The following is a 24,677-nucleotide window of genomic DNA, read 5'->3' as shown; positions in this document are numbered from 1 at the left end:
AGCACAGCGAGAGACGGAGGGGCATTTCAAAGGGTTTCAGCCCAAACACGCTCCCGTGTCCAGCTGCAAGGGCAGAGCGCTGCCGAGAGGCGTCTCTGTCAGCGGTTTAGCTCAAGATTTTCAACAGAAAAATGGCAAAAGCTTTCCCAGCCCACGAGCACATCACGTCCAAGTGCCGCTGCCCAGACAAATCAAGTTCCCTCCCGCTACAGAAATACGACGGGGCCACCTCAGCACGGTGACCTGCCCGAGCGAGACGGTCCCGGCACGTGGCACCCCGCGTCGGCAAACGCGGGACAGCGAAAAGCGGTGTCGCACAGGAATCGGGCGCTGCTGCACCAGCCCAGCGACTGCCTCGGGACACCCGCAGCAGCAGCAGCGAACGGTTCGACCTCCCTGTGCCATCCCAGCTAAAGCTGGGAGGGGACGAGGGATCATCACGGAACAAAAACAGGGATGAAGAAAATCGCTGAGGCCGAGAGAGCCGTGTCCACGGAAGCGCGGGCGGCCTCTGTTACACAGAGCCACAGCCAGACCCACCTCTCCCTCCAGCCCATGTCCCTGCCGTGATCCAAACCGCTTTAAATTATTAATCAAGAAAGAAAAACTTCCCTATCGTCGGGCCGTTTGCTGCTGCGTGCCTTTTTGGACCGTGCAGGTCCACCCACTCCCCATTTACTCGAGGAACAATTTAGAGTTTAACGATATACACAATTACTTACTTTTCAACCAGTGTTTGTACGCAGCCTTTCCAAGAAGCCATTTGCAGGGCGAGGTCTGCTATTGCTAAAGCAAGCTGAAAGGGCAAGAAGAATAAAAAAACCACACAGTTAAGCGTGGTGATTGATGAAATCTGCCCAACAGCACAGGAGAAAGGGGGCCGCGACCGTCAGACCCGAGCTCGGCAGGGCTGGCGGGTAACTCCGAGCCCGCAAAGGCAGGATATTAATTCGGAATATCCCTGTTGCGTGCGCAATCCCTGTGGTTAACTGCAGAATGCCCGCCCTATCGGGGGGATATTATTCTCCGCTGGGCTGTTTAGGGGCTGAACAGGCACCCTCGCCTCGGTCTGTGCAGCATCTGTGCCGCAGAGCCGTGTCGATGAGGTGTAGGGATAACGGGAATGCCGTAGGGAGAGCAAAGGGATTTCCAAGAACATGCCAGCGCCTGGGGAGAAATCCCCCTGATCACCCAGGGCGCTGCTGGGCAGATCCACGCTTTGTCTCCATTGCAGAGCACAGGGAAAACCCCAGGAATAGCTGTTCCTCCTCTCACCCTCTCCAAACAGCAAACAACAGGTTAAAGTAATTGATTTAACTAAGGGAACGAAATAACGAAGGAGGGCAAACAATCCTGTACTGGGAGGCGCGACCGGGCTGCCTGCAGGCATCGACCTTCTCCGTGCTCCACGCTGGAGGAAAAGCAACCAAGGGAGACCAAGGGCTTTGTCTCGGAAAAAGTCAGAAGTGACAAAAGCCGGAGCTGGCCACCGTCGGCGTGACCTGCAGGCAAGCAATTACCGCAGGGAACGGCTCTAGCAGGGCTGTGACGCAAGCCTGGCTGCCAGTCTGCTCTCAACAGCGAGTTAGGTCCAGGCTTTACTGCTGAGACCGGGCTCAGACCTCTCTCACTCACAGACTCTGCCCAGCACCTACCTGGGTTACGATGACCGGTGACAGGTCTTTCAAGTTCTGGATGTGGGACAGCAAAGAGTCCCGTAACGAAGCGTGGGAGTCCGTGGGGAGTTCGTAGAAGGAAGTCTGGATCTTCATCTTCATGGTCTGCGCCGCGAAGTAGCACGACTCCACATCCTGACGGATCTGCAGCAGCTGGTCGGAGATCTCCCAGGCGTGGACCTGGAGGCAAAGCACGGCATCGTCAGCGAGCAGGCAGGGGAACGGGGAGCAAACTGAGTACCAGCAGGCCTAAGGTGGGCTTAAGAGAAAGCCCAAATTCCCCCAGATGAAAACGCAGCCTCTCCATCAAAACACCCCCATAATTTTCGCCGGGAGTCCACGCCGCGGTGCTGTCACAGCTCAGGCCGCGGGGGCTGGCTAACGAAGGTGACACCCAGCTGACGAGCTTCCAGCACCCACCCGACATCGGCAGAGACGCTCATGGCCTCAGTTAACCACAATCCCTCCAGGAGAGCGGATTAGAGAGCGGATCTGATGCCCGTCCTTGCAGTGAAGACCAACAAAAGTGGCTTTTTTGGGCTAAGGTGGATAATTGCTGCGCCTATTACACAGCAATAAAACCGGAGAGAGCCCAGCAAGGGAGGAAGGGGAAAAGGAGAATTGGATAAAGGTCTCCCCAGATCAAAATAACGATATGTAATTGCAAGACTGAAGCCGCCGGGCCCGTCTCGGAGCGCACGCTGGGACCGGTGACTCCACGGCAGACTACGGATGCGCCAAAGAGCTCGGAGGAGAGGCAGCGACGAGGGAAATCATCGTCTGCCTGGCCTCAGAGAGGCGACGAATGGCTGGTACGAGACCGAAGGCTTTGCCCTTTGCGTGGGACCAGAAGCTACGGGGAGAGCGGTGGGCGAGGCAGAGCGGCGGCGGGCACCGCCGGGCAGACCCCGTGCCACCGTCGCCTCGCTGAGATGGGGGAACGGGCGGCCACGGGGGACAAGCCCTTTATGCCCAGGCGCCGATTAGACCTGCTGAAGCATCTGCTGCACGGGGTTGGGTGGGAAATGAAGGGCAGGAAAGCTTGGCTGGGCCTCCAAGCGTCACCAAACCCCGCCAAGGGACGGCGGGGCCACCGCCGGAGCACGTCGGCACGGCTTGGATCTGAGGTCTCCTGCTAAGGAACGAGATCTTCCGAGGACTCTGAGGGTCAGTAAAACACTCTTCCTTTCCTGAAACATCTGCGACACGTTTTAGTCTTGGTAAGGTCATTCGGTTTTTCTTAAAAATTAAAATTAATGTTTTATTTTGCCAAAACACTTGAAATCTGAATTTCTGTGCGTCCTTAAGCTCGAACTAATCAATTCGCCCCACGCGTGTGACGACCACCAAGCCCCCCCCCAGACTTGCACCCCGAAAGCTGCGACCCACCAGCCGCGGGCACTCAGAAGGAACAGGCCGACCACATCCAACGCTCACCAGACCGCGGTTTCCAGCGCTATAATCACGGTGAAAATCACTCTATTGGACTCCAAAAGACATCTCTGCTGGAAAATAAGGTGAACGGGCCGCGGGACTGGAGGATGGCAGATATTTCTAGTTTTTTTTTGTCTTTGGGGGAGATAAAAGACAGTTCCAACCAACATTACAGTCGCACAAACATCGCACCCCAAAAGGAGGAGTTCCCTAAAAGCTTCGTATTAATGGTCAGCGAGGCAGGAACCCACAATCACCACTGAGGAAGACTTTATTTTTTTATATATATATATATAAAAATATATATATTAAAAAATCTATATATATGTGTATATATATAAAATATATATATATTAAAAAAAATATGTATATATAAAGTCTATCCAGGTCCAATAGCACAGTGAAGGGAACAATTAAATCAATTAAATGTATTACAATCATCTATTCGACACAGGATTCTGTTTGTTTGCCTTTTAAACACCACCTTATAAACAAAACTCGCGGTGGCGATACCGGCCACTGCTGGGTGTGGACGTTAACGTTCTTCATGCACTTGAAGCTGCCAGGATGAACGAGAAATCCCAGGAAAAAAGCCATTCCCTTCACTCTACCTGGAGGAAATATCCATGCGGAAAAGCAGATCCAGGCTGTCGCCTTCCCTAGTCCTTCACAGTCACAAACTTCTCCTCCTAAGCTTACATTTAGCCATTGCCTAAGCACCGAAAGATAAAATAAGACAGACTGACGTCTTATTTTACTGAGCTTAAACACCCAGAATCTTTGCACTTCACGAACCTAAGGCGGCGTTAAAAATGAGCTGATGTCTATATAACGGAGCAGGATTACTGCTCTTAAGGTTTAGCACGGTTAAAAACCACAAAATTCAGCTGATGTAGAAAGACGAAGCCGACTTCAGATGAGCGTTTCTGAGCCCGAACCTTGCGATGAGGCCACAGCTTTGCAGCCCTCATCTCCAACATCCTTTAAGCCACAGGAATCCCGTGTGAAATAAAACCTCTACATTTTTAAAAAACAACCCTTCCAGCCTTGTTAGCAGAGGAGATTCGATCATAACCTTTGGCCAGCTGTTCCAATGGCTAAATACCTATTTTATTTAAAAAATAAGGCCTGTCAGCCTTGTCTTCCAGCCACATTTAATGTCTTCAGAGTAAAGAGCCACATCTGTTATTGGGAATTCGATCCTGCATCGGCAAAATGGGTACAGACCGCACAGCCAAAAAGAAATAACCGATAAATCCCAGTTCGGTGGGTCAGCGAGCTCCCCCCGCGAGCGCTCCCATACCACAGCTTATTGGATTCATTAATTAAAACCCCTCCAGCTTCAATTTCGTTCGCACCTTCAGGATTACACCAGACCGAATCGCATTAGGTGACCTTATCGCCTGGATTTTCCCTAATGCAAAATGAATTTGGCACTCGGGTTCCTCCCCGGCGCCGGAGCACGCATCCCACCGTCCCCGTCCGGAGAGCAACGCCAGCATTCAAATTTTGCTTTTAACACCCTCGAGAAGCCTCCTCGCGATTCCTCGCTCCCCGTCGATCTTCTGCCATTCGGAAACTGAACGAATTCATCTTGAAAGAAAAAAAATAACCCTGTTTCAAAACTTATCTAGCCCTCGCAGGAAGGTGGGTGGCCAGGAAGAGCGGCGGTCTCCAACGCATCGCCAGCCGACGCTCGAGAAACCAGACATCGGCGGTCTGCAGCGTCGCCCAGGGGGAAGAGACGAGGCCACGAGCAGCTTGTCAGGTTGTTCAAGACTTCAAGGTCAAGGTCAGGATGATCCAGTCTTATTCCCAGTGAAAAAAAAAAACCCACAGTCTCTTTTGCATGCGGCACAGTAAAATTCTGATTTCTTTAGAGCCAATATTGGCACAGGGCTCAGCTCCTGGATCTACTCCCTGAAATTTTGCTGGAAGATATTTCTACAGCCATTTTAGCCCGTAACGTAGTACCTGAGCGGACTGTCCAATCCAAGAGCACCCAGCCACGAGACGAACGTACGTCAGGGGCCCCCAGACCGCTCTGGGGTTCTCCCATCTCCTCTCCCCTTCTCCATTTTTAGCTCAACTCAGCAAAATGGAAGGAATCGCATCCAAATACAACGGAAAGAGCCCAAAAAGACGCATCAGAATTGCCTTCCGCCCCACCTCAGCGGCCGGAGGATCCATCCCTGCCACCGGCTGCTGCCACATCCAGACGGGAGCAGGAGAGCTTCGCTCTTCGCAGCTTCCAACGGGACACAGGACATTTTCTCCGTGGGACCGCAGCCTCACCATAAATACCGGTCCCCGTCACCTCCCGGCCACGCGCGAGGTCGGCTGCTCGACCTCGTCTCCAACCTCAGCCTGCTGATGGTGCCGTGAATCGCTTTTACCTTTGAATTTTGCTGCAGCAAGAGGCTGGGGGAGCGGAGGGACGAGACTGCCCACGGACACACGGCCGGCCGGGCTCGCTTCAACGGCTGCTCACCGGGCTTCGAAGCCATCGCTCGCCGTGTTCAAGGAGAGAGCCTTTCCGGAGCCGCCTCCTTTCGGACGAGCTCCTTTGCTGTTACCAGGCTTTGATCCTTCCTTTCCAGCTGCCTCTGCGACCACGGTCTGTGAAATAAGCTTTCTCCAATAACTCCAGCTATTACTGGCGCATAACTCGCCTGTAAAAACTTCAAAACGGGCAGTAAGAAAAATCTGGACGCATTTCTGACAGAAATGTCCCTACGGATTTATTTATACTCACCAGGTAATCCCCAAGCTAGCAATAAATAAAAACCTCTTCTTAAGAAACTAAATAACTACAAGAATCACACCAGACTCTCCGCGACTCGTATTAAAAAGTTTCTCAGCACATATTTTCCACGGCGTTTAGAAGTGAACAGCGACGGACGCGGCGGCAGAAAGGGGGACTCGGCAGTAAGCGTAAGGAGACGCTACCAAACAGCGCGCAAAAAATCAAAGCCAGAGAGCCCCGGCTCTGCGACGCAAGCGATAATCTCACCGTCTGGAAGTCACCGGTTCAACAAAGACGGCGAAATTATTAATGGTTTTATGACCGCTAACGACTGACGGTAGTAAAAGAAGCTATTTGCACGCCCAAAATTCACTGCAGCATATGCAGAAATTATATAAACCCTTCAAGAGCTGAAATAAGTTGGCTTGCGTGCCCTCAGACAGCTCCAGCGATGATTACTTGGGCTGTCAATCAATATATGGGGGGAAAAACCAAACCCTGAAGCGGTATTTAGCAAGAATCGATGTATACGGCAGCAGAACGGGTAAAGAAGCCTTTAAAGAAATGTCAGGCTGGGAAATAAATAAATTCTTAGTCTTGGGCTGCAGCTATCGAATACCCAGTCTGTACTCGCTGCAGAGAGGAACACATCTCGCCAACGATCACAGAGCAGCCGAGTACTTCAGGAGATCAACGTTATTTGGGGAATTTTTTCTGGGCACGTGACAACAAAGTGTTTCCAAGACGTTAGAAGAGAATGATTTTAGATTCTAGCGTTGACCACCAGATCGCTAAAAAAAGCGAGTTGAGAGCATCCTCCAGATGACAAGCGCTTGTGGGAAGGAAGACAACGTACCATCACCATCAGATTGTGCAAACCACCCCAACTCTTGTGGGCTTTTTGGTTTTGAAATAAAAATTGCCTTCCTGCTGAGGACACGTGAACAGGTAGGGGCAGATGAGGCTCTCCTCCGGACAATTCAGCCTGTCTTGGAAGTTTTCATAGAATCATAGAATCGTCAAGGTTGGAAAAGACCCTTAAGATCATCGAGTCCAACCGTCAACCTATCACTGCCAAGTCCATCTATACCATGTCTTCGAGTACCGTATCTATCTGTTCTTTAAATCCCCCCAGGGATGGGGACTCAGCCCCTGCCCTGGGCAGCCTGGGCCAATGCTTGACCACCCTTTCGGTGAAGAAGTTTTTCCTAATACCCAACCCAAACCTGCCCTGGCGCAGCTTGAGGCCGTTCCCTCTCGTTCTGTCTCTCGTTACTAGGGAGAAGAGACCGACCCCCACCTCGCTACAACCTCCTTTCAGGTAAAAGATATTTTTGAAAATAAAGGCTCGTTCCTCATTTTCACCTGTCAGCAGTCTCAGCTCCAAGCGGGTTTCCAGAGAGATCCATGAGGATGAACTAACCCCGCCTGGGTGACAACATCCCCTTCCCTAACCACAGACGGTGACAGCCCCGAGGACCTTATCAACTATCGCATCAAACTAAAACAGTCTTCGCTTTCCGACCCAAAGTCTTCTTCATTTTTGTTGCGTCATGCCTCCTACATCCTACCACGTAGACCCTCCTGGAGTCTTTACTCTACTTGCCTGTAGATTGTTGTACTTGGGGGCTAACACCAAATCATAAATAGCTCAGATAAGATGTTGCCATCACTTTATGAAAAGATTTTTACAGAAAAAACGAGGCTGGTTTAGAGTCAGAAGCAAAGTCGCTCTTGCGGAGACGTACCGAAGCTCCCAGGGAGGAAGGAGCCGAGCGCTGTTGCAACGTTATAAACAAACCATGAGCTGCCGTTCCCATCTGTAGGCACGAGTCCGTGGGCTTAAAGTTCAGCTTCCTCCACTCCCCCGGGATCTACCCGCGCACAGTCTCCCTCACATGAATAAGATTTTCTTTTACCGTCTCTCTAACTTCACGCTGGGGTTCAAAATTCACTCTTGATGTAAAAATTGAGCAATAAAAGAAGGAGCATAAACCAGGAAGACGGCTCAAGCCCTTCTCACCGAGCTCTGAAGATCACCACCCAAAGGGCTTTGTCTTGATGCGCCTGGCTTCTAGAGGCGGATAAAACCCAAAACCCTACGCTAAAGCGCAGAATATTCGCAGCTTGACATTTCATACTGGGATGAAATATGGGTTGGGTAACAACAAGAGACAAAGATGTAAACAAGGCGAGCCTAGGGACCTCCTTCACACAAAGAAAAAACCCTCCCCACAAAAAAAAGCAGTATTTCTTTCAATTTTAACGAACGGGTAGATGAGAAGGCATGCATTTAGAGATGACTTGCAGCGTTAGAACCCAAGAAAATTGTAATTGAAAACAGTTGCAAAGAAAATCAAATGTATTTTTCATCATTTTACTGCTCACTTTCTGCAGTTCCATCACTTTTCTGCAAGTTTTAAATAAATAAAAAACCTTCTTCCAAGGGAGGGGAAAGAAAAACGCAATTGAGCAGAATGAGTAGCCCATGCTCAAACCATCCACGGCTACGTCAAGCCTCCCAGCCCCGTCCGCACGAAGCTCGTCCGCGAAAGCAGCCACGTGCCCCCACGTTAAGGCTGCTCTTCAGCAGTCACGACGACGTCATCCAAGCTCTTACACAAACGCAGCCTTGACGCAAGAACCTTGATGCAAAGAGCCTCAGCCCCGGAGCTGAGTGGAAATGGAGCTGGCAAGACGCGTTGCTCCTGGAGAGAAGAGCTGGGTGGTTTGTAGCTAGAAGGAAATTCAAAAAGGACCTCGAATGGGAGGTTGGAAACCATAAGCAGCTCTCAAAGCCAAGTAACGTTGCCTCTTCTGCTCAGAAGATGTGCTGCCCGAGAGGCAGAAGGATTTTAGGTAGGAGGACACATCTACCAGCCCTGATGCAGAACCACCTCGCAGCTCCAGTCATGGGCCCGGTCCCCAGGTCACAGCACGCCCACACCACAGATCTCCAGGAGAAAAGAGACCGCTGCCTTCCCTGCAGATACCTCAGCTGTTCTCCAGCCCACGCAGAAGGACCGCTTGCTGGCGGTCACCTTCTGGCCCCAGTACTATAAAGCGACCATCAATAAGGAACGAGTTTATGGCCACTAACGCTGCAGGCGTGGGGAGGAGCGGCTGGGAGCTGCCCGGCGGGAAAGGGCCTGGGGGTGGTGGTCGACAGCCGCTGAACATGAGCCAGCAGGGTGCCCAGGTGGCCAAGAGGGCCCATGGCATCCTGGCTTGTGTCAGGAACGGTGTGGCCAGCAGGAGCAGGGAGGTGATGGTGCCCCTGCGCTGGGCACTGGTGAGGCCGCCCCTCGAATGCTGTGCTCAGCGCTGGGCCCCGCACCCCAAGGCGGCCATGGAGGGGCTGGAGCGTGGCCAGAGCAGGGCAGCGAGGCTGGGGCAGGGGCTGGAGCACAAGGCTGGGGAGGAGCGGCTGGGGGAGCTGGGGGGGCTCAGCCTGGAGAAGAGGAGGCTGAGGGGAGCCCTCATCGCTCTCTGCAACGGCCTGAAAGGAGGCTGGAGCCGGGGGGGTCGGTCTCTGCTCCCCAGGAACAAGCGATGGGACGAGAGGGAACGGCCTCAAGCTGCGCCAGGGCAGGGTTGGGTTGGGTATTGGGAAAAACTTCTTCCCCCAAAGGGCTGTCAGGGCCTGGCCCAGGCTGCCCAGGGCAGGGGCTGAGTCCCCATCCCTGGGGGGATTTAAAAGCCGGGGAGATGTGGTGCTTAGGGACATGGTTTAGTGGTGGCCTTGGCAGTGCTGGGTTAACGGTTGGACTCGATGATCTTAAGGGACTTTTCCAACCTTAACGACTCTGTGATTCCATGATCACAGCTCCTGAGGGACATGGCCGATTCCCGCCACCTACTCCTCCAGGCCCACCAACTGCCTGAAGCGACTCCAGTTCAGCTGATGAGACCCTGGAGACAGCACAGATGGAGAGAGGGCAGCGAAACGGACACCATGTATTTTGAAGGATGAGGGCTGGACAAAGACACAAAGAATTGCCCGGACATCTCAAGAGCTGCTGTCGTTTGATGGAGCGTGGCAGGAAGCATCCCTGAAAATCTGGACTTGGCTTTGACCAGCCCGAGTCTGAAGACAGGCGAGCATCCTGCAGAAACGCTCGCTGCATCCCTTCGGTGCAGAACGTGAGGCATCGAAAGACTTGAGATGCGAACTTAAGGAAATTCATGGAGTTTGGCTACGCACATCTAACCAAAGGACGTGCAAATGGCACAAAGCAGCTGCGGAGGCTCTAGCGGCTCCCTCAGCCCCAAAACCACTTTAGGACTAGATGGTGACCAGAGACAAGCAAGTTCCACCTGAATTTAATCTCCTACTACAGAGCAGGAGACCACGAGTAAGATGGAGGGATTCACCGCTGTACCGCATTAGGTGCTAAGGTTGGAGAGAGCTCCTATCAGCTCAACTTTGCTCATTCCAGCCAGAAACCTTCAACGACATGTCAGTCTTTCTGGAGAAGGCAGCTTGGGAAACAGGAGCGCCCGCTCCACTCAATCCCAGCTAGCAGAAGAGTTCCTCGCAGAACAAATCTTCCAGCTACACGAGAGCTGAAGCACCAGCCCGAGGAGCTCCTAACACAGCCTTAAATTTTATGGATCCTTTTTGGACAAAGGCTGGCTCGAGCCATAAAGCTGTGAAAACAGAGGAGGCTTCACGCTTGAACGGCAGCCACAAAGTATTTCTCTTACACCCCGGCCTTCCGACAAAGAGCTGTCTGTTTCCATTCTTCGGTCAAGCGGTACCTCCAAAGCATGACATGCCCGAGGTCGTAATTCCCAAGCCAAGGCAGTTGGCAAACCCTCTCAGCTATTGAGCAGCCTCTCCCCAGGGTCTCATACAGGCTTTTGAAGGACGGTTCTAATGGACATCACCACACGGAGCTCAAGCAAGCTTCGGGCAAAGACAGTGCATTCAAAGTCAAGTCTTCTGCTCAACAAGACTTTGAAGATGACTTAAGAGGGCCAGTAAAGGTGGGCATCTTCCAGCGGACAGCCTGCCAGCCAGACTTTATTTGTTTGTTATTGAGAAAACAGATGGCAGCTTGCGTGCTGGAGACGTGGTTTCACCGCAAGGCCAGGACTGGTGACAGAGTCCAGCAAAGATCCCTGAAACGTCTCTCCCTTTCCACACACCAAACTGAAGGAAGGAACGGGCCTATTCAATGCCAGTCTAAGAGACGGATACCAAAACAGCACAAAGATGAATCGTGAGGTGGAGGTGCTGTGAGAATCAAGAGATTCTAGCTCAAAAGGAAAGGACGTGGTGGGCCTTTTGGTAAAACCTCGCCACAGAGGCAGCATTTCCTTCTGAACTTCTACCAACATGTTTAACGTGCATTTTTTTCCCCCAAATTATCATCTCACGCCCCTTCCTTGAAAGAATTCAACTGCTACCGTAGGCAATCTTTACCACAGATGATTTATATCGTAGCAAGACTTTGATAAGACAGCAGAAAAACCTAAAACTTAGAATGACAGAATAACTAGGGTTGGAAGCAGCAGACCTGGAGGTCTCGGGTCAAACCCTCTGCTCAAGCAGAAGCAACTTAAGTCAAGCTCATTCAGGGCAGTTGTGAACGTCTCCAAGGATGGAGACCTCCTCAACCCTGGTCTTTGTTCCAGGGTTTATCCATCCTAATGCAGCCCAGGGGCAACTTGGTCTCCTAAAGCCCAAACCGCAAGGCTGCTTCCCAGGCAGTTGTCCCAGGCTGACCTGCTGCATGGGGTTTTCGCATCCTGGGGAAAGGACTCTGAATTGGCCTTTGCTTTGGTCGCTGTGAGCCCATTTCTCCACCCATCGAGGTCCCTTGGGAAAGCAGCCCTGCCTCCAGAACATCAACCACTCCTCCCGCTTGGTATCATCCATGAACTTGCCGAGGGTGCATCTGCCGTATCATCCAGGTGATTAACGAAGACGTTCAGCAGTATCCACACAACTATCGAAGCCTGAGGAATGCCACTCGTAACCGGCCACCAGCTGGACTTCACGTCGATGACCACTACTGCTTAAGCCCAGTGACTGGGAGAGTTTCCCAACCACCAGGTCCATCTCTCTCCAGTTTGGTTACAGAAACACTGTAGGACACCACGTTGAAAGCCTTGTTAAACATCAAGGAACAGGACATCCCCTGCTCTCCCCATCCACCACACCGTCCATCTTATCACAGGAGGCTACTCAGTTGGTCAGGAAACTTGTGTCTTCTAGACTACCAGTGGAGAAGACATCAACCTCTCTTCCGCAGCCTTTTCTACCCATTGCTTTTGGCCATGCGTGGCCAGAGCAGGGCAGCGAGGCTGGGGCAGGGGCTGGAGCACAAGGCTGGGGAGGAGCGGCTGGGGGAGCTGGGGGGGCTCAGCCTGGAGAAGAGGAGGCTGAGGGGAGCCCTCCTCGCTCTCTGCAACGGCCTGAAAGGAGGCTGGAGCCGGGGGGGTCGGTCTCTGCTCCCCAGGAACAAGCGATGGGACGAGAGGGAACGGCCTCAAGCTGCGCCAGGGCAGGGTTGGGTTGGGTATTGGGAAAAACTTCTTCCCCCAAAGGGCTGTCAGGCCCTGGCCCAGGCACACACCGATCGTGGGGTGCAAGGGCAGCGAGATTTTATTTCCCTTAAAGTGGCTTGGGAAAGGATGCCAAAATTATTTCCAGCATGCTTCAATTGGTAAAAGTTGTTCGTTGTTTGTTTGTTTAGTTAGGTTTTTTTAATGTACTTAGGGGTTATACTTCTACCCAATATTATCAATAAATTATTTTTACGGACGGATCAAAGGAAATCCACATCAGAATTCGTCACTTCCATCAACCCTGCCTGGCTACGAGCCACATACAATTTCCGCCTCCTAGAAAGCACTTTATGAATCAACATTAAATCACAATCCAACCTACAGTTAATCCACACCGGAAAAAAACCCCAACGCACCAGCTCGCAGCTGCTTATCTGCACCGCGCATTTTACGCACGCTCCGCTCCAAAGACAAGCCAATGAAGAAACGCTTCAGAAATCAGGATCAGAAAGCTGAGCCCATCTGAAACAAGTTTAATCCCTACATTTGGTACAGCTCTTCCACGTTAAAGAAACCCCAGCTAGTCTGGAATTAGCTTTTATGAAACTCCGAACATAGAGTGTTGTTTTGCTGGTTGAATGATCCTCAAATTCTGTGGTTTAGGTAAACTTGTACCTACAGCCGACCTCTTCAGCGCTGCGCAAGACACAGGGAAGCTCACAGCTGCTCTTCAAGATACTCGGTGACGGCGTGCCTCGTTCCCCTGAAATAATTAGCAGTTGAAGGGCAAGAAACGACGTCGCAGGGGGAGCAGATGGATAAATGTGAACCACCCAAGCCGACCGCCCCAGCGACCTTGCCGACACCTCTCGGCAGCGCCACGGAGCGACTCAGGCACACACAAACGAACGTTTAAGCTTTAGCTTCTGGTCCCCGCGACGGCTCTAGCGTGCGATGGCCATCCTGGCAAACAGCGAGATCTTAAGACAACATCACGACTCCAGAAATGCAAAAACTAGCGGCAACCCAATCCCGACAGCCCGTCCGAGCAGAGGCAAATGGTACGGAACCAACCGAGACCGAACCGCTCCAATATCAAACAGGCACGATCTGCTCGCACGCAGCTAAGCAAGGACCATCCTGGCTGACAACAAATAAATAAGAAATATTCGGTGATGGGTGCCATTTGCACAGAGACGGTTTGTGAAGAGAAGACAGCCCAAAGAAAGGTCGTTAAATCCAAGTGACTTGGTCCAGCTCAAGATACAAGGAGGCCTTATTTACGAAACGGTCATGACAAGCGAGCTTTGGGGATCAGTGGACGGCACTCCAAGCCTCTGGCTCATCGCTGGTGACAGTCAGCAAAGGGCTGAAGTGGAAAACCAGTTATTTTCCCTATCGAGAAGTCAGTTATTTTCCCTATCGAGAAGTCCCTATAGAGAAGTCAGGCACCAAAACCCACCACGCTCTCTGCTTTTACATTTTTATGTCAACCACTGGACACAAAACCCTCGCTCGAAGCTCGTCGCCACGGCTGTACCTCCAATAAAGCCGGTGCCTTGCGCACCGCACCTCAGGAACGCGTTGTTAAAGACGGAGGAGAAGGGGTGAAGGGTGCAGAAAGACAGCAAAGGAGTTTTGATTTTCAATCTTCCCCTAAAAGCTACAGCCCAAGGCGCCCGTCCCACGTGCAGGCTTCTCCCCCGTCGCTCGCTGCAGCCTCAGCTCCCGCCGCTGCAAGGGGAGGGAGGACACGGAGCTAAGGACGGAGGGTGGCAGAATAACCTCCATTTTATACATTTATAAACTTGTTCTATATATAAATGTATAAGATAGAGGTATAAGAAGGGTACTTGCGTCTTCAGCGGTGCCTACTGCAACGGCTAATGAGTTGTATTAGGAGGAAAGGCCTTAATTTCAGGAACGCCCTTTCGAACCGAACGCAAGCCGGCCGGTTCCTGCTACAGGTAAGGCTGCAGTTTGTGTTTGCCTTCATGAGTACAGAGGAAAGCACCTACTTAAAAAACTCAGTTTAGTCTCTCTGCACAAAAAAAAAAAAAAAAGCAGCAGAACGACCTTTACTTTCCAAAGTACCTTCCAGGCCCTTGCTCCAGCCAACGTCCTGCGACCATCCACCAGCAAACTTCTCCCTGGCGCGTGCCAAATCCTCTCACCGCGCTCCACAACGCGCGCACGGAGAGTTTCCTGCTTCGAAACTCTGCTTTGCCAGCGGCAGCACTAATCCTGCCCCGCCGCGCCGAGCGCGCGCCACCAGCGACAGCACGGAGCTTAGCACCTCTTGCTAAGCACAATTCCCCCACCCCGGCTCATAAAGAAGCAGCAAAAGCTTCTGTTATCTTCTTCTTTACGAAAAAATGTATGTTTGAGCCCTCAGCCATCCGCTACCGGCAGCTTTACACCCTCGATTACAGCCAATACTTTTATCGCAAGCTTTCATCTAAGCACAGGCATCAGACAACCTCGCACCTGCAGAGAGAAGTTGCTAAGAAGCAGCGTAATATTATCGCCGGCACCGGGCAGTTTTACCACGGCCGGGGCGCGCTCGTACCCCACGGCGGCTGCGGGCTCCCACTTACCGCGGGGTTAAGATCACGCACGCCGACGCCACGGCATCGGCTCGCTTGCAACATCACCTCCCTGAAGCGGTCGTTATCGTCTCTCGACGAGAAATGGGGGAGGCGGACAGCCCGCAGCCCTTGGGCAAGTTAAATGTGTTATCTGTGATGATGTTAAGGCTATCAAAAGTGCTCGCCTTCCTCCGGCCTGCGCCTGAAAGTTGAAATAAACTCAGTAAAGAGTAGTTTAAACCAGCTGAACGTGCTGAATGAAATCAGGCTGTGTCCCAGAGCACCCAAAGGTCTGGAAAATAACTGGAATTAATCCTTAGAACCGGCAAATAGACCTCTGGGAGGATCAGGCCAAATAAGCACAAATAAAAAGCGAGAAGCAGAAACGCTGTTAATCGAGCTAGCTCGCCGCTCGCGCTTAAACACCCTTGTACGTACAACAGAGCCAGTGCAGAGCTGGAAAGGGATTTCTGAAGGCGTTTCTCTTGAGAAGAGAGAGCAGAGATATTCCTCGCTGAAAAGCAAAGGGATCCCCTTTGTTTTCTGGTACAAGAGCCGAGGTGCTTCACAGGCGCTTCTCCGCGCGGCAGGACAAAAGGAGCCGCGCAGAAGAACCGTCTGCGCCGCCACGGGAGACCGTCTGTGCGACAGCCGAGGGGAGCAGCGCGGAGAGGCGCCTCGTAGGAACGCAAAGGCTAAAACCACGTCGGGGTTTTGATTTATATTAAAAACAACCTGGACAACACAGTTAAGAGGCCAAAGAAACCAGAACGGAGCAAAACAAACCCCAAGACTTTCTGTAGGCAGAGAGATCCCATCCTTACGGGTGGATGGGGTATTAAAAAATAAAAATAAGTCCCAAATACTTGAAGCTCTCCTTTGATGGGGCAGTTTGTACCAAGCGCAGCCCGCAGACCTCTAACGCAGAGGAACCACCTCCAGCCTCCCGTCCCGGCGCGGAGTACGGGTGGAATCCATCTTCTTCATCCCACTGCATCCCTCACCCATCCCCGATTCTCCACTCTGCCCCAGAGGCTGACCAGGAACTCCTCCAAGCACATTGCAAGAGTCATCTACCCCACGAACGGACACGCATTAATCGCGGCATCGTTAACTCCCCTCGTACTCTATGGCAGCACGGAAGCGGAGTCCTCGCGCGGCTCTCGGCCCCCTCAGGCAGGGACTCGGCAGCCAGCAAACACCGAGCACCCGCTGCTGCGACCGCAGATTTGGGTTGTTTCTGGAAGAGGAATCATCTCTGAAATAATAATTTCTCTCTTTCAACCGAAATGAGATCTTGGGGCATAACCACGGCCGGCGGCGCTCAGACCCACCGAGGAACCGCTGCGGGCTCGGAGCCGCCGCCGAGCGGCATCGAGCCCCTTCACAGAACCCAAATTCTCCCCGAGCGCTTTCCGAACGGCGAAGCCCGGTTCCCGGGGGGGCAAACGAGGAAAGGGTCTGCCTAAATACACACCCAACTGATGGGTTTTTCCTTGCTTAGCAGAATAGGTGCGGAAAGAAACGCTGCTGCAAACTCTTGTGGTAACTGGGGATGTAACTCTGTGCAGCGCGCTCAGGTAAATTATAAAAAAAAGGGGGGGGAAAGATGAGTTTGTGGTAAGAAATGGTCTAAAGATTTACGAGACGGTGGGAAGGTGATGGAGCTGAGCAGAGCTCTGCAAAACCCGCTGGGGAGGGCACTGAGGGAGGCGAGGAGGGGAATTCTGCCCCGCTCCACGGGATTCAGGCTTTGAGATAAACAGAGCAGCGAGACAGGAGACTCCCTCCTCCAGAAGTGACAGCGGGGGAGATAAAACTCATCAGATTTCTCCTGGGAAAGCATCGGCAGCCACCGAAGATTTTGAGGGAAGAGCAGAGGAGGAAAGACCACGTACCACGGTGCTGCAAAGGGCACCGGAGCCACGCAGGGAGCGATGCGCCGGTAGAAAAGCCGACGAGGAGAAACAGTAAGTGAGAGAGGAGAGAAAACAAACTCACTCTCCGGCTTTTACAACCAAGAGGGAACAAATCTGTTTCCACCAAGACAATGCGAGGCCAGAAAACACACGTTGGCTCCCAAAGTTAGTCTTAAGGCTGGAGTTTGGGGAGAAAGAGCTCAACGTAAGTCGCTTATCGGCTGCGGAAAGGAGCTCTGTCGGAGCCGAAGCCCCGTTCCTCCTTTCTGCAGCCCGTAAGCGACACACAGAGCCTGTAAGAGATATACGGAGCCCATAAAGGGCACAGAAGGGGCATAGGGAGCCTGTAAGGAGCACAGAAGGGACACAGGGAGCCCGTAAGGGACACAGGGAGCCCGTAAGGGACACAGGGAGCCCGTAAGGGACACAGGGAGCCCATAAAGGGCATACGGAGCCCGTAAAGGGACATACATCGAGCTCCTTCTCTTCCCTTCCGAAGCCTTCGGCCTCTCCTGCCGACGCCGGGCCAGGAGGGCGATGCCTCCCCGCCGTCTCCCTCCCCTCAGGCGGCGGGAGAAGGTTGGGGCGAGCCCTAAATTTTTCCCCAACACCTCTCGGAGTCGTTTTCTCCTTCCCAGCCTCCGTCAGGGCCGCGCCAAACGGCTTTCCTGTTATTAAAAAGAAAAAGAGGGGAGGGATCTGACAAAGGCCGGGCCTGGGGCTGCCCAAAGCCGCTTGGAAGGCGGTGTTACCCGAAAAACCCACCTCAGCCTCGGATGGAGCCCCGGGGAGCGGCCCGCGGCGGGGCCGGGCCTCCCCGCCGGCTACCGGTCACCGAGAAGCCGCAACCGGACTCCTGGAGCCGGGAGGGGAATCACCCGGCCCGCAGCGGGCCGGAGGGCGGCCGTACCCCCGCCCCGGTCCCCATCTCCCCTTCCATCTCCCCGTTCCCCACCAGGCCTCACCGATCGCTGGAGCTCTCCCAACCAACAGCTCGCCCGTTCCTTGCCGCTGGGATCGGGATCGTGGTAAAGGGCCTGCACGGCCTGGTAAACCACCTGCAGGCTGGGCTTGCCCCCGCCGCCCTCCATGGCCGCTCCGCCGCCCTCCCTCAGCGCCGCCCGCCGCTGCCGCCCGCCGCCATCTCCTCGCCCTGCGCGCTCCGGTACCGGGACGGGGCGGTGCAACCGCAAAGAGCGTCCCCCCCCGGAAACACGCGCCCGCCGCCACGCTCGTTCCGCTTCCTTCCGTTCCGCTTCCTTCCGTTCCGTTTCCTTCCGTTCCGCTCTTCTCCCTTCCTCCCCGCGCCCGCTCCGTTCCGTTCCGCCCCGGCCCGCCCCGGCTCGGCTCGGCCCGCCCGGTGCAGAGCGGTGCCGCCGGCCCCGCCCGGAACGGTGCCGCCGGGTCTCCGGGGGGAAGGAGGGGGTGCGTCGGGTAAAGCGGCCCGGGTGCGCCCGGCGCCCGGCGGAAGGGACGCGCCCGCCGCGGCGGGAAGGAGCCCGCGGGGCCCCCGCGGACACGGGCCCGGCGGGGGGGCCCGTTGCCCCCCGGCCCCAGTAGCCCCGTTTGGGGGAGTCCCATTGCCCCCCGGTCCCGTTACCCCGTCCCACCGGGGTCCCGTTGTCCCCCAGTCCCATCGTCCCGTCCCACTGGTGTCCCACCCCCCCCACCCCCCCCCGTCCCAAAACTGTCCCACCAGTGTCCCATCACCTCCCAGTCCCATTACCCCATCACACTGGGGTCCCATCACCTCCCAGTCCCTTCACCTCACCCACCTGGGGTCCCATTACCCCCGCAGTCCCACCAGCCCGTCCCACTGGGGTCCCACCAACCCCCAGTCCTGTTATCCCATCCCGCTGAGGTCCCATCACCCCATCCCACTGGGGTCCCATCACCTCCCAGTCCCATCACCCCATTCCACTGGAGTCCCATTGCCCCCCCAGACCCATCATCCCATCCCACTGGGGTCCCACCATCCCCCAGTCCCAGCACGCCATCCCACTGGGGTCCCATCACCTCCCAGTCCCATTAGCCTGTCCCACCAGGGTCCCATCACCTCCCAGTCCCATCACCCCACCCAAGTGGTGTCCCATCACCCCCCCCAGTCACATCATCCCATCCCACCAGGGTCCCACTGCCCCCCAGTCCCACCAGCCCATCCCACTGGGGTCCCACCACCTCCCAGTCCCATTTACCCATCCCACTGGGGTCCCATCACCTCTCAGTCCCTTCACCCTGTCCCACTGGAGTCCCATCAGCCCCCAGTCCCGTTACCCCAGTTTGGGGGAGTCCCACCACCTCCCAGTCCCACCAGCCCATCCCACTGGGGTCCCATCACCTCCCAGCCCCGTTGCCCCAGTTTGGGGGAGTCCCACCACCTCCCAGTCCCATTGCCCCATTCCACTGGGGTCCCACCACCTCCCAGTCCCATTGCCCCATCCCACTGGGGTCCCACCACCTCTCAGTGCCATTGCCCCAGTTTGGGGGAGTCCCACCACCTCCCAGTCCCATTGCCCCATTCCACTGGGGTCCCACCACCTCCCAGTCCCATTGCCCCATCCCACTGGGGTCCCATCACCTCCCAGTCCCATTGCCCCAGTTTGGGGGAGTCCCACCACCTCCCAGTCCCATTGCCCCATCCCACTGGGGTCCCATCACCTCCCAGTCCCATTGTCCCAGTTTGGGGGAGTCCCACCACCTCCCAGTCCCATTGCCCCAGTTTGGGGGAGTCCCATCACCTCCCAGTCCCACCAGCCCATCCCACTGGGGTCCCATCACCTCCCAGCCCCGTTGCCCCAGTTTGGGGGAGTCCCACCACCTCCCAGTCCCATTGCCCCATCCCACTGGGGTCCCACCACCCCCCAGCCCCCTTATCCCAGCCTGAGCGCTTCCAGGGTCACCGTGAGCTCTCCCACCGTTGTACAGAGCTCCGTGGTCGGAAAACCGGGATCTTCCATCGGACAGGGGCGCTTTGGGTTAATCCGGACCTTTTTTTGGCCCCTCTCTGGATACCCGGAGTTGGGAGGATCAGCAACCCTGCGGATCAGCGGGAACAGAGCTGCTGCAGCGGCAGGAGGCCGGGGGCTTCTCCCCGCCGTGTTTGTGCCGTGGCCGGGATGCGGCCCCCAGCCCCGCGGGAAGGGCTCGGGCTCTGGTTTATCCCCTTCCCGCAGGGATGAGGCTTCGGCTGGAGGCGTGGGGAGCAAGCGGACTTTGCTGTCCGGTGCAGAGCAGCCGGCACACGGGGTTTAATCCTGGATGCGTTGATGGGAAAGGGTCAGATCCGGACCCTGGTATCCCACCATGAGCCAGACCCCCGCTTTCCCGGGACTGAGCTGCCTCGGGTCCTGCACTCCAGCTCCAAACACGGATTTGGGGCTGATCCAGCCCCACATTTGGTACAAATTTGGTACAAATACCAACTCTGGTAGGAGAACAGAGCCCCACCGTTAAAACCAAGTGATCTGGCATGAAAAGGCTCCGACAGAGAGGAGCGAGACCCAAAACGGAGCCGTTTATGGGGTCTCCTGGAGGAACAGGGTGTAGGACAGGCTGGCCAGACCGGCTCCCCGCACCCAGAAGCTACGGGACGTGTGCCAATTATTAAATAATATAAATATATTAAGCACGGATATATTAAAATCCCAGCCCATAATTTCATTGGGCACTTGGGTGGCAAACCCTCGGATTCAAAACCCCGTGGTCTCCACAGATAAAACACCAAGCGAGGGGGTCTACTGCCCTTCTGTCACAGGCTGTGCCCACAAGCGACTCACGGGGTGTCGGCTGACAGCCACCTGAACGCGAGCCAGCAGGGTGCCCAGGTGGCCAAGAGGGCCAGTGGCACCCTGGCTTGTGTCAGGAACGGTGTGGCCAGCAGGAGCAGGGAGGTGATGGTGCCCCTGCGCTGGGCACTGGTGAGGCCGCCCCTCGAATGCTGTGCTCAGCGCTGGGCCCCGCACCCCAAGGCGGCCATGGAGGGGCTGGAGCGTGGCCAGAGCAGGGCAGCGAGGCTGGGGCAGGGGCTGGAGCACAAGGCTGGGGAGGAGCGGCTGGGGGAGCTGGGGGGGCTCAGCCTGGAGAAGAGGAGGCTGAGGGGAGCCCTCATCGCTCTCTGCAGCTGCCTGAAAGGAGGCTGGAGCCGGGGGGGGTCGGTCTCTGCTCCCCAGGAACAAGCGCTGGGACGAGAGGGAACGGCCTCAAGCTGCGCCAGGGCAGGGTTGGGTTGGGTATTGGGAAAAACTTCTTCCCCCAAAGGGCTGCCAGGGCCTGGCCCAGGCTGCCCAGGGCAGGGGCTGAGTCCCCATCCCTGGGGGGATTTAGAAGCCGGGGAGATGTGGTGCTGAGGGACATGGGTTAGTGGTGGGCTTGGCAGTGCTGGGTTACCGGTTGGACTCGATGATCTTAAGGGTCTTCTCCAACCTTAACGATTCCATGATTCCATGATTCTATGAAGCTCCACGTGGAAGGTGGTCGACAAACACCTCGCTTCCGAGAGGTGGGTAGCCAAACGGCCTGTGACTCAGGTTGTCTTCCCTGGATCCACGGTCCGACCTCATTCCTCATCCCGATCGCCTCCTCGGCAATTAGCCCGGAGTCAAACCCAACGTGTGGGAAACCGGGAGTACCGCCTCCCGAAGCGTTACGACACCCCAAGGCACAGATTCAGCCCGGGCGGGGAAGAGGAGCCGTGGGAATTACACCCCGCACTGCAATCACGCCCAGTTTACGCGGGACAAGCGAACACCGGCGCCTAACGATCCTCACCCGGACACCTCGCGGACCTCTAATAATTAATCCCCAATTACAAATGACGATATTTTTGATAGCCTGGAACTCTGGCGTTTGACATGGGGCGTTCATAAGATGCATTCCCAGAGGATCCGAGGAGGATTCCCGCTGGCCTGGGGACCCGGCGCACCCTCGACCGACACAACCGGGAGCCGGGAACATCCGTGACGAGCACAGAGCAGAGACACGGCGCTAACGAACCGGGAGAGCAGAAACCAGCGCCTCAAAATGGTGTGGCGACACCTCAAAATGGTGGTGACCCCTCAAAACTCAGTACGGCGATAGGTGCGTCCGTATAAATAATTAACCGTAGGTACCCTTGTTGCGTTATCGGTGGTGCTTTGGAGCAGCGGGTAACAGTCAAGATATATTTGCTTTTCTGGGAGCGAGTTGGTCGTAACCGCTAACACCCTCCTGCTGTGCTCATCACAAGTATGATGGTAATTTAGAGCGATCTGTAATAGTTTGCTCATTATTGCTAATAATCTGTATGATTACCACTACTAGTACTAATTACTAACAGCATTTTGTGCTGTGTTGATAGGAGCCCCCTCGTCCCGGAGGCGAGCCGCGTCCGTCACCCACCGGCCCCGCTCCCGGCGCCGTCGGGGGAGCGCCGCACCCCTGACACCCCACATCCCGTACCCGTATAGTTATATATTATCTAGTCGTATACTCATATATATTTATTAATATGTATTTAATATATTTCTATAACTATTTCCTATTTAGATATTTATAGGCGCGCAGAGGGGCAGGTGCATGCGTGCACCCTTCTGTGGCTAGCCGGAACGGTGCCGTAACGCGCGACGTTGGTGTATTTGCCTTACGCTCGTTACCCGTGCACACCTGCGCACACGCACACTACCCGCGTACTTCCCTAGCGCTCATTTTGTAGTGACTTGCAGGGCAGAGAGGGGGGGGGGGGTCGATAGATACAATGTTGTTCCAGTCCATTCTATTACATTACATTGTATTACATTCTATTCTATTCTATTCCATTGTATTCCATTCCATTCCATTCCATTCCATTCCATTCCATTATATTATATTATATTACATTACATTACATTGTATTACATTCTATTCTATTCTATTCTATTACATTACATTACATTGTATTACATTATATTATATTATATTATATTACATTCTATTATATTACATTACATTACATTACATTACATTATATATTATATTCCATTCCATTATATTATATTATATTACATTACATTGTATTGCATATTATATTATATTCCATTGTATTGTATTCTATTCTATTAATTATATTATATTATATTATATTATATTATATTATATTATATTATATTATATTATATTATATTATATTATATTCCATTCCATTCCATTCCATTCCATTCCATTCCATTCCATTCCATTACATTACATTACATTACATTATATATTACCTTACCTTACCTTACATTATATTACATTATATTATATTTCTATATTTTGTATAGAATAAGAAAATATAGCTCTTATATATTTTGTATGTAATATAAAATACATTACCACTGTATGTTTTTGGAAGTATTGTATATCCTTACGTCTCTAGCTGGAATTCTGTAACAACTTGCAATATACATAGGTTTGCTTTACTCTTGGTGTATATATATATATACACACACATATATACCTGCTTTCCTAGCGCTCATTTTGTAGTGACTTGTGAGAGAGAGAGAGAATATTACTCTATTCTGTTCTATTCTAATTCCATTATATGACAGGACATCATATACATTATACATTATACATTATACATTATACATTATACATTATATATTATATATTATATATGTCTAGGTCATATGTCATATGTCAATGTCATGTCATATATGTTATATATTGTATATTGTATATTGTATATTGTATGATTATGATATATGATATATGGTATATGATATATGATATATATTATAGATTAGATTATAGATTATAGATTATAGATTATAGATTATAGATTATATTATACTATACTATACTATACTATACTATATTAATTATTGTATTGTATTATACTATACTATATTATATTATATTATATTATACTATATTATATTATACTATATTATATTATATTATATTATATTATATTATATTATATTATATTATATTATATTATATTATATTATATTATATTATATTATATTATATTATATGATAATCTATTCTGTATATAATAGAGACATCATATACTTTGTCTATAATGTAAATACATGATCCCTGCGCATTCCGTGTGTACCATAAATCACAGAAGCAGTCTCTCTCCCGCTGGTGCACGGCACCTAACACCCACCCACCCCCCCGGCCGCACCGTGGGCGCGGGCGAGCGGGCAGGGAGGGGCGGGACGCGGCCAGCGCAGGCAGGGGACGGGCAGGGGCAGCGGGGGCCGCCCGGGACCCCCGGTCTGGGGGGGGTGGCACGGCCCCTCGGGGGGAAGGGGCGGTTGGGGGCCACCTCGGCCATGGGGACACCTCCGTGGGGACACCTCCGTGGGGAGAGATCCATGGGGAGACATCAATGGGGTCACCTCCATGGGGACGTGTCCATGGGGAGAGATCCATGGGGAGACATCCACAGGGTCACCTCCATGGGGACATGTCCATGGGGACACCTCCATAGGGACACGTCCATGGGGAGAGATCCATGGGGAGAGATCCACGGGGTCAGCTCCATGGGGACATGTCCATGGGAACACATCCATGGGGTGACATCAATGGGGTCACCTCCATGGGGACACCTCCAGGGGGAGACATCAATGGGGTCACCTCCATGGGGACATGTCCATGGGGAGAGATCCATGGGGAGACATCCACAGGGTCACCTCCATGGGGACACCTCCATGGGGAGACATCAATGGGGTCACCTCCATGGGGAGACATCAATGGGGTCACCTCCATGGGGACATGTCCATGGGGACACCTCCATGGGGAGAGATCCACGGGGTCACCTCCACGGGGACATGTCCATGGGATCACCTCC

At 53.3% G+C, this 24,677-nt stretch overlaps 1 protein-coding gene across 2 annotated transcripts in view; it reads right to left on the bottom strand.

Moving 5' to 3' along the window:
• TNPO3 (transportin 3) overlaps positions 1-18,065 on the bottom strand; it is a 42,319-nt gene extending 24,254 nt beyond the window's left edge. Inside the window, exons 1-3 of one of the 2 annotated variants that reach the window (XM_082310948.1) lie at positions 17,845-18,065; positions 1,656-1,856; positions 723-796 (exon numbers count right to left, since the gene is read on the bottom strand). In XM_082310948.1, coding sequence (XP_082167074.1) covers positions 723-796; positions 1,656-1,856; positions 17,845-17,970 — 401 coding nt within the window. In that variant the 5' untranslated portion in view covers positions 17,971-18,065. The remainder of the gene's footprint in view (positions 1-722; positions 797-1,655; positions 1,857-17,844) is intronic. The other variant, XM_082310949.1, reaches the window with a different exon arrangement.
• Between the last annotated feature and the right edge of the window lie 6,612 nt (positions 18,066-24,677).

This window comes from Platalea leucorodia, assembly GCF_965183815.1.
Source record: "Platalea leucorodia genome assembly, chromosome: 4".
Lineage (NCBI taxonomy): Eukaryota > Metazoa > Chordata > Aves > Pelecaniformes > Threskiornithidae > Platalea > Platalea leucorodia.
This window is presented reverse-complemented; position numbering and strand designations above follow the sequence as displayed.